Source organism: Fragaria vesca, linkage group LG5 (genome assembly GCF_000184155.1).
Source record: "Fragaria vesca subsp. vesca linkage group LG5, FraVesHawaii_1.0, whole genome shotgun sequence".
In the NCBI taxonomy this organism is placed as follows: Eukaryota; Viridiplantae; Streptophyta; class Magnoliopsida; order Rosales; family Rosaceae; genus Fragaria; species Fragaria vesca.
In genome coordinates, this window is record NC_020495.1 from 5,944,280 (window position 1) to 5,953,943 (window position 9,664).

The 9,664-nt window shown below is 38.0% G+C and overlaps 3 protein-coding genes across 3 annotated transcripts; 2 read left to right on the forward strand and 1 right to left on the reverse strand.

The window, feature by feature from the left end:
• Positions 1–1,353: 1,353 nt before the first annotated feature.
• On the forward strand, positions 1,354–2,802 carry LOC101291535 (cytochrome P450 71A25-like). The gene is made up of 2 exons (XM_004300974.1): positions 1,354–2,091; positions 2,179–2,802. The coding sequence occupies exons 1-2, from the start codon at positions 1,354–1,356 to the stop codon at positions 2,800–2,802; spliced, it is 1,362 nt and encodes a 453-aa protein (XP_004301022.1).
• A 617-nt stretch (positions 2,803–3,419) lies between these two features.
• LOC101292409 (cytochrome P450 71A1-like) lies at positions 3,420–5,069 on the forward strand. The gene is made up of 2 exons (XM_004299109.1): positions 3,420–4,341; positions 4,458–5,069. The coding sequence occupies exons 1-2, from the start codon at positions 3,439–3,441 to the stop codon at positions 5,067–5,069; spliced, it is 1,515 nt and encodes a 504-aa protein (XP_004299157.1). The 5' UTR covers positions 3,420–3,438.
• A 520-nt stretch (positions 5,070–5,589) lies between these two features.
• Positions 5,590–8,797, reverse strand: LOC101292701 (rhodanese-like domain-containing protein 11, chloroplastic-like). Its single transcript, XM_004299110.1, has 10 exons — positions 8,610–8,797; positions 8,425–8,520; positions 8,193–8,300; positions 8,019–8,115; positions 7,731–7,770; positions 7,561–7,635; positions 6,868–6,955; positions 6,671–6,738; positions 5,963–6,035; positions 5,590–5,874 (listed from the first exon to the last, which is right to left on the reverse strand). Exons 1-10 carry the CDS (start codon positions 8,754–8,756, stop codon positions 5,791–5,793), a joined length of 876 nt encoding a protein of 291 aa, XP_004299158.1. The 5' UTR covers positions 8,757–8,797; the 3' UTR covers positions 5,590–5,790.
• Positions 8,798–9,664: the final 867 nt, after the last annotated feature.

Sequence of the window (9,664 nt, forward strand, 5' to 3'; positions counted from 1 at the left end):
ACTATATACGCTAGTTTAAGATATATATAGAGAATTACGACTTTTGGAACAAATACTCAGGGCTAATTTGATATTGCTGTGACTTAAAAAAAAAACTGTTGTTGCGTGCTGTATTGCGGAAATAATCAGCTGTGAATTAAAACAGTTTTGTGTTTGGTAAATATTAGTTCTAAAAGTGTTGCCAGGATAAAATTTATCAATTTCTAGTGTTTTTAGTGACAGCTGGTTTTAAAAGTAACCTTCATGTTGCTTCTAAAAGCTGTTGTCAGTGACCTGTAAATTTAAAAAAAAATCTGTTTTTCTTTCATTTACCAAATACTATAAAATCTAAAAGTTTGGATAGAAACTGATTTTTTTTAAAAGCGAAGCTGTACCAAACTAGAACTTGTAGATGTTGCTATAACTTGGACTACGAAGTTGTAAAAAACTATCTAATTATCGTGGCACTGGATTTTCTTATACTGTAATTATTCTGTGGTACCTAATTTCTTGCTGGATTGATTCAAGAGAAATATGTGAATATAAAGAGTAATAACGATAATATACGTTACGCAAAGTTCAAGTATATATAGGGCTCCAAATTAATTATTAGTTCTAACAATTCAAAAAGTCGCGCGCCAGAAATTTTAAATACAAATTATCAAACCGAAAAGGTGGTGATAGTGTGATACTGGTGAAGCAAATTTCTGGTTCGTTTACTAATTCTGCTTAAATCAAGTTTTAAGAATGCAGTAAGTCTCAGTTTCTGACCACCCCATGTTTCAAGTTTGAAATCATCAAAGAGTTCATGCTATAACACAAGTATTTTAAGTGAAGAGATTAGAGATTGAGAAGACCGGAGACGTTTTAAAGACAAATAAATTAATTAGTAGACTTCTTCTATTCTTGCGTCCTTGGCCGCAAACAATTAAGCTTGTTAATTGTTATTGTAGTGTTTGGGATGGATGGGAACCTTACTACAGCTGATCAATATATATGAGGATCCTTATTTCAGTTGACCAAAGATGGGATCCAAATTATATATATCAATATATGCATGCCCGACTTTTTGTTAAGCAGAGAGTTCATTAGTGAAGACACACATACATAATTTTCCTGATGATGAAAATGCTTGAGCAGTTGATTCATGAAAGCTTCTTTTCCCTGCAATCTTTTCCCATCACATTATTAGTAGTAGTTTTACCCGTTTTCTTCATCACCCTCTTTTCGCAGAGATGCTCCTTATTCTCACTTGCTACAGAAAACTCACCACCTTCACCGCCAAAGCTTCTTGTGCTCAGACAACTTTTGAAAATAGGCTCAAACCCTCATCGCTCACTCCAAAAACTAGCTCAACGCTATGGCCCTGATGTCATGCTCCTCTACTTGGGAACTTCCCCTCTGCTTATTGTCTCGTCGGCTGAGGCTGCGCGTGAGATCATGAAAACAAATGATGTAGAATTCTCTAATAGACCCAAGTCTGTCATCTTCCAGAAGCTTCTCTGCAATTATAAAGACGTCGCCATGGCTCCTTACGGTGAGTACTGGAGGCAGGTGAAGAGTATCTGTGTCGTAAACCTCTTGAGCAACAAAAGGGTTCGTTCTTTTCGTGCCGTGAGAGAAGAGGAAACAAAAGTTATGATCAACAAGATTAATGCATCATCAGGAGAAGTTGTGAACTTGAGAGAAATGTTTGTGATGCTTACTAGTGATGTTATTTGTAGAGTGACTATGGGGAAGAAGTACAGTACTAGTTATGTAGGGGAAGGTGTTAATAAGATTTTGTTTGACGAGCTATTATGGGAGTTTACTGATTTATTGAGGAGTCTCTATATCGGAGACTATATACCATGGCTTTCTTGGGTCAGCCGTGTTAATGGTTTGGAAGCTAAATTAGACAAGGTGGCTAAGCAGTTCGATGACTTTTTAGATAGAGTGATTCAAGATCGTGTAGATCATCGTTCAAAGACCAATGGAAGAAGTGGTCATGTTAATCATGCTGATCCAAACAAGGAGGATGAAAAGGATTTTGTGGACGTTTTGCTTGAGATTCAAGAAGGAAACTTGTCTGGCATACCTATTGATAGAGTTAGTATAAAGGCTCTCATATTGGTAAGTAAAACCAACACACTCTCTACCTCTAGCTTATTGGTTTCCCTTTTCATGGCATAGATTTACTTGCCTATATTTCTTTTGTAGGATATGTTTGGGGGTGGCACTGATAGCACATATTCTGTTCTAGAGTGGACAATGGCAGAGCTTCTAAGGCATCCAAAGGTGATGAACAAATTGCAAACTGAGGTTAGGGGATTGGCGGGAAACAAAGCAAACATAACGGAGGATGATTTGATTGAAATGAACTACTTGAAGGCTGTGATCAAGGAGACTCTACGCTTACACCCTCCATTTCCTGTACTATCTAGGATATCCAGCCAAGATGTGGCAATCAAGGGTTACAAAATCAAAGCTAACACACGCATTGTAGTAAACATGTGGCAAATTGGAAGAGATCCCAAGTCTTACAAGAAGCCAGAGGAGTACGAGCCAGAAAGGTTCTTGAATGAGAATAGTGGAGTCAGTTATAAAGGAAACGACCTCCAGTTGATTCCATTTGGAGCTGGCAGGAGGGTCTGTCCTGGGATTCAGTTTGCCATGGCTGTTAATGAGATTGCTTTAGCAAATTTGGTGCACAAGTTTGATTGGGCATTGCCTGGCGGAGCAAGCGGGGATGATCTAGACATGACTGAATCCACTGGCATGCCAACACATCGAAAGCATCCTCTTAAAGCTGTCGCTATTCCATACTTGGCTAACCGCGGATAGAATCCAAATTTTCGTATACCAGTACTAGTTTCATGTGTGTTAGTATCACAGCAGACACATGTTTGATCCCCCGTAGTATGTATGAGTTTACATAGACTTGATTTGTTTTGGATCTAGTAGTTGAACATACGCAAAGCTTTCCTTATTTTCCACAAAGAAGTTTCTTACCGGATGGATATGCCCACCATAGCTGTCAACTTTTCTCATTTCCAAATCAAGTGAGAATTGAGAGATAAGGTCTGCAAGCTTTGTATAACATATATACTGTATCTAAGTATCTTTCTACAACTCTATCTTGATGGTAAGTGCAAATGTGCAATAATGTCAGCAGACCAGTTGTTATCTTCTATCTCATTCAGGTCCATGTATGTTTTGTAGTTTTTCATATCAGCACTAAAACTTCCACATAGAAAACAAGAACCATAAAGATTTGGAAAATCTGAATGATACAAAATAGTTTAGGCGGCTACGTTTGGCTAATTCTGACTATCATGTGCATAAGTCAAGTATCAGCATCACGAATTGTTTTGTGAGACAGAAGAATGTCTAAAGCAACTATAAACTGATGAACACAGAGAACTATAAATTGATGCACACACAGATATAAAGGTACACTCACATACCTGTTTTGGTCCAATGGATCTTCTTCAGTTTCTTAACAGACCATCTTTGCTTCTGGCATTCAGTTTCCTCATAGCGTTGCTTACATTCCTCTTCAAGGATAGTTCAAGAAAAAGAAAACTCAAACTCCCACCAGGCCCTCCAAAGCTACCTGTCATTGGCAACCTTCACCTGCTAGGAAACCAGCCTCACCTATCTCTCCGGTCCTTAGCAGAGAAATATGGTCCAATAATTCACTTGCAACTTGGTGAGATCCCAACTGTGGTGGTTTCATCAGCTAGAGTTGCCAAGGAAGTACTAAAAACCCATGATCTTGCACTATCAAGCCGTCCACAAATCTTTTCAGCCAAACATCTCTTCTATAATTGCACTGATGTTGTCTTCTCCCCTTATGGTGCTTATTGGAGACACATACGTAAGATTTGCATACTTGAGCTGTTAAGTGCCAAACGAGTGCAGTCATATAGCCATGCCAGAGAAGAAGAAGTTGCTCGTCTGGCTCATCGGGTTGCAGAGTGCTATCCCGGCACCACTAATCTCAGCAAGTTGCTTGGACTATATGCAAATGACATTCTCTGCCGCGTAGCATTTGGAAGAGATTTCTCAGGTGGTGGAGAGTATGATCAGCATGGTTTTCAAAAGATGCTCGAGGAATACCAGGAATTGCTTGGCGGATTTTCTATTGGAGATTTCTTCCCTTCCATGGAGTTCCTCCACACCTTAACAGGAATGAAATCAAGACTTCAAGAGACATTCCGTCGATTTGATAAACTCTTTGACCAGATTTTGGCTGAACATCTAAATCCCAAAAGACAAACAGAGGAGCACAAGGACCTTGTGGATGTTTTACTGGATGTACAAAAGACAGAGTCTGCTGATATGCCTCTAACTATGGATAATGTCAAGGCTATTATCTTGGTCAGTGTAGAATTTCTGATGTATAAATTATATCCACTCACAGCCACGAAATCCATATATATTTACTTTCAAATGAAATGCACTGCAAATTAACACCAAGTCTGCTGCTACTGCAGGATATGTTTGCTGCAGGAACTGACACAACCTTCATCACCCTTGATTGGGGAATGACAGAGCTTTTAATGAATCCCAAAGTCCTCAAAAAAGCACAAGCTGAAGTACGAGCTGTTGTGGGGGAAAGAAGAGTTGTGTTAGAGGGTGATCTTCATCAGCTGGACTATTTGAAAGCTGTCATTAAAGAGATATTCCGGTTGCATCCACCTGCACCTGTACTAGTCCCTAGAGAATCCATGGAAGATGTAACCATTGACGGATACGACATTCTAGCCAAAACAAGAATTTTTGTCAATGCCTGGGCAATAGGAAGACACCCAGAATCTTGGGAAAACCCAGAAAAGTTTGAGCCAGAAAGATTTATGGGTAGCACTATTGATTTCAAGGGGCAGGATTTTGAGCTTTTACCTTTTGGGGCTGGTAGAAGGGGTTGTCCGGCTATTACATTCAGCACAGCCAGCATTGAGCTTGCTCTAGCACAACTTCTGCATAGCTTTGATTGGGAGCTTCCTGCTGGTACTGCAGCTGATGATTTGGACATGACAGAAGATTTTGGCATAACAATGCACAGGATAGCCAATCTGATTGTTGTTGCCAGACCACGGTTTTCCTGAGACAGAAAATCATCTGTAAACAAGCAACATAAAACTCCATGTATCAGTAATCATTTAAACTACAACTGATTAACACTGTAACACAGACAACAGCAGGTACTCGCTTTGCTTTCTGCCTGCATTTGAAAGAGCAGACCCCTAAAGAAAATGGAGGGATGATATCTCTATTCACTTCCCACTCTCCTTTGACCTTGGTCTGAACTCAGTGTTATTCGTGGTTCCCAAGATCAAGTTTATGGACAAAGCTTTGCAAATATTCAAAATCTACTTGAGAGTTGGTTGTTTGATAGTACAACTATTATTCATGCAAACAATTTTTATGCTCTCCATATCATGAAACGATTGTCTATAGATTACTGTTCAGCAGTAAAGCTCTGGGAAATTCTACATTCTTTAGTAGTAAAACCATTAAAAGAAGTAGAAGAAAAAAAAATTCGGGCAAAAAGAATACTGATAATAACATACAAGGCATATACACAAGTCTTTTAACAAAATTTGCTGACCCAATCACTGATCTCCTTATCACGCAGCCAACACAATATAAATCATGCATAGATCAAACTTCGTTTACTGCTGTGAACAAAAATGGGCTATCTGCTTTTTGAGGTGCTCCGGCTTCCAAAGCTGTTATCTTAGCGTAGATCCAGTGTCTCTTTGTAGTGCACCAGAACTGCAAAATCTTGTACTTCGATATTCAGTCGAATACATTCATGGCCAGCTATCAGTGTGACCTTATATCCTGAAGATAATGAACTAGTTGCTGACCACCAAGAAATAAGGCATCAGCAATGAGAAAGATTCCAACCTACGCCAACAAAAGTCAAATATTAGATTAGCCTCTTGAAGGTAAGGCGACTAAACAGCACCATTTTAGGACTAAGTGAAAGACATACCAGACGGGCAGAGAACATAAATCGGTAACCCCACCCTTCTTTAGCAGCTGCAGCTCTTTGTTGATCAGTCCAACTGCAAATAAGGGATACAGAAATAAATGCACTTTCTGATAAAATAATATAACTGATATTAGGTTGGACATTTATGCATCAATAGCTTAAGCGACTGTACAGTATCAGAAAGTAGAAACTAAAGAAAGTCATATCATGCCCTAGGTAATGGAAGAGGGTATGATAATACAAACTACAAAGTATAATGACCAAATCACAGAAATATAACCTGGTAGGGACTAGCCTGAACATCATAATCAAAAATAATGGAACGCCCATTTACAGAGGAAAGGAAAGCAACATCAATTTTGGTGTGTTAACTTTAGCAAATTCATTCTACAGGTTACAACCCTAATCACTGGATTATGCAACTGACAGCTATCTAATCTTCTTAATGTCATGCTGTTGGCATCCATCTGCCAAGTGCTAACCCTATTCAACAGTTACTGGTGAGAATGATTGTAAAGCAGGGCCATTTTACTGAATTCTGTAATTGTCGACTACTGCAATTTAGTGATCTATACAGTTAAATTTGTGTCTCCAATTGACATGGAAACAGTAAAGGAGAAAAGAAAATAATATGCTTTTGTTTCACGTTCATAGTGCATACATCCTATGATGACAAAAAAGAAGAAAAGCTAGAAACCAGAAAGTTACCCAAGGAACTCTGATACCCCGCCAATTCCTGCAAGCTTAAATGGCTGAGGGCCTTCTCTGACAAGATCCTGCTCCATAAGATGAGACTCACTACATTAACAGTTTCAGTGGTTCACAGCAACAAACCCAAAGAGAATAGAAATTTTGAAATGGTAATTACAAAAAGAGCATCAAAATTACAGTGAAAGCACAATTACCTCTTCTTCAGCAGCCTCTAGACCCCCCTGAACCCAGAAAAGGTTTCTGTAGCCAGCATTGTACAGCACCTCACAAGCAGCTATAGATCTGCCAGTAAAATGTGACAGTGATGAAATTGGTGAGTAATATACAGGTACAGCCTAGGTGATTCTCATCATTGTGTTCTATTTTTGCATATATGTAGTCATTTAGATAATAGTATTTGATAGCTATAAGTGAATATTCCTTTCTCCATTCAAAAGGATATGTTAGTAATTACAAAATTTTCAACTGGGCTAGAACTGGCCGAACTTAATCCACTGCTCTCTTCTCCTTTAACAACTTTCTGCTAATGTAGAAAATTACTTTGTGGGAAGAAACTACAAATGAGATGATGACCACGTGATCTTCATTATGTTTGGAAACCTACTATTTGTTATAGCCTGTCTCAGTATATTGTTTGGTGCTATTGAACTTCATAGAAAGTTTTTGAGTCATAATTAATTAAAATGAGGAATGACAATGTAATAACCAATATACTATTTATGCAATTAAAACACACAATTGTATGAAAACCAAAATACGATTATGTCAAAGCAGGAACTCCAAATGCCTCGTGATATAACAGTTTTATTTGGCTGCACAAATAAACTTGGTACATCATATTTATAACCAGAAGACTGAAACTACAATAAGGTGAACACAAAGCGCACCTCAATCCCTTCTGGCATGCAACGATAAGATCTGTATCCTTGGGAAATTTCTCATCAACCTTAGACAAGAACTGGCTGTTGGGGAAAAACCAATGAATATGCCAGTTCAATAATTCAGCATATGAACAAAGCCGGTTACAAATAAGATGATTTGTATGACTCTGACATACTTGTTATACGACAATGTAGGCACGCCACTCCACCAACCCCCTATACAAAAGCAAAAGATAGAATGTAACATTGTGGAGTAAAACAACCAAAGATTAGTTACATGTTCCAAATCAGAAGCCACATATAAGTAACCAAGGGAATATTACTTTCGCCCATAACATATTGTATAAATAATATTTAAAATGTATGTTAGAGCCACACAGAAACTGTCATGAAATTAAAAGCATAAAGCCTAGAATTAATGTAAACCTAGATCATAGTTAAGAGAGACAAGCTAAGCACCATACCCATAGTGAAGCCCATGATCTTTCTGGAAAGAGTTCCAGCATCGAATTCATCACCAACATCAAATATTGGAATCCAAGTTGAGCCTTTAACCCATGCCTATTACAATTGAAACAATATAAGCCTAGTCACAAAAACAAATACAGAAAAGAAACATTACATTGAGCTGTGTCTACCTTTTTGTGTTCTGTAGAGGGACGGACATCAAGAAGGGTTTTGTTAGATAGCTGAATTGCATACCCAGCTTCCCTTGGCGTTAAAGGTTTAACCTTTCCATCCCTAATCTATAACAAACAGTTAAAACTCCAAATTAATCACAGTAACATATCTAACTGCAACACATAACATCACAATCAGTAACATAAAGAAAGCAAGTCTGTCTCTTTCTCTCTGAATCTCAAAGCATACCAGAGCATCCCATCTCTTCTTGGCAGCAGCCATGTCTCTCATTTGCTTCAACTCGAAGTCTTCATTGTCAGCTTGCATTCGTGTAGCACTCCTCCGCTGAATTGGGAAACAACCCAAGTTAAAAAATGAGAAGAAGAAAAGAAACCCAGTAATCAGAACATGAAAAAGTTTGAAACTTTACTTACAATTTGGTGGGTTCTGTATATGGGTGTTCTTGGTCTTGAAGTTGAAACATGGTTTGTTTGATATGGTAATTTGGTGGGTGTTCGTTTCAGAAAACTAGAGCACGAAATGGTGTGAGTATTGAGAGAAGGAAATCCAACAGCTTCCATTGGAGTGAGAGTGAGAGTGAGCAAAGTACAGCGTCTTGGGATTTGGTTATCTTCTGCTTCTTCGTTTGAGTGTCGTTTTGTCAACTGGCGAGTAATGACTAAGGTCTAAGGAGATATGAAACGCTGCGTATTGGGCAACAAAGATAGTTTGTTCTTGCCACTGTTGAGTCTGTTGAAGCCTGCCAATTTTTGCTTCACCAATGTGGCAACGTGGGATTGACCAAAAAACAAATGTGGGATATGTAAAGTAAATCTCAGTCCCGTTCAGTGTGTCACTAGCTGACTACGGAACATTTGCTCAACTACCAATAAATTAAGCTCATTTAAATTCAATGAATAAGAAATAATGATACCAAAATTAAACTAAAATTATTACTTTATATTTTTTTAATCATTTTCAAATGGCAATCAGGTCAATTGGTACTGAAAAGATGACACCCAAACGGCCAAACGTCATATCTCTCTCTTTTCTGTCGTCTTTTCCTCTGGGCGAAATCATTGTTTTATTGTTTTATTTCAGCCAAATTGCTACCCTAGCGGCCAAACGTCATATCTCTCTCTTTTTTGTCGTCTCTTCCTCTGGGCGAAATCATTGTTTTACTGTTTCATTTCAGCCAAATTGCTACCAATTTGTTACCTTAAGTTTTCATAATTAGCCGATTTGCTACCTTAGGTATTATTTATGCCAATTTGTTATCTTATGTTTTCAAAATTAGCTAATTTGCAATTTGCTACATTTTTGTCATTTTAATTTATTCATTTCTTCATCCAAACATGAATTAATTATGAAAATCGAAGCTTAAAGTTGGTTGACATTGAAATTTCGATAAATAAATTGGTTAATCTTGAAACTGTAAAGTAACAACTAGCAAATTTGATGGAAGTGTAGCAAATTGGCTAAAATAAAA

Bases quoted from the DNA above. Each gene is read 5' to 3' on its own strand.
- LOC101291535 (XM_004300974.1), top strand. From the start codon at position 1,354: ATGCTCCTCTACTTGGGAACTTCCCCTCTGCTTATTGTCTCGTCGGCT. The intron at 2,092-2,178 runs GTAAGTAAAACC...TTTCTTTTGTAG, and splicing joins GTATAAAGGCTCTCATATTG to GATATGTTTGGGGGTGGCAC.
- LOC101292409 (XM_004299109.1), top strand. From the start codon at position 3,439: ATGGATCTTCTTCAGTTTCTTAACAGACCATCTTTGCTTCTGGCATTC. The intron at 4,342-4,457 runs GTCAGTGTAGAA...CTGCTACTGCAG, and splicing joins ATGTCAAGGCTATTATCTTG to GATATGTTTGCTGCAGGAAC.
- LOC101292701 (XM_004299110.1), bottom strand. From the start codon at position 8,756: ATGGAAGCTGTTGGATTTCCTTCTCTCAATACTCACACCATTTCGTGC. The intron at 8,116-8,192 runs GTAGACACAGCT...CAATTGTAATAG, and splicing joins CCTCTACAGAACACAAAAAG to GCATGGGTTAAAGGCTCAAC. The intron at 7,771-8,018 runs GTATGGTGCTTA...GCTTTTGTATAG, and splicing joins GATCATGGGCTTCACTATGG to GGGGTTGGTGGAGTGGCGTG.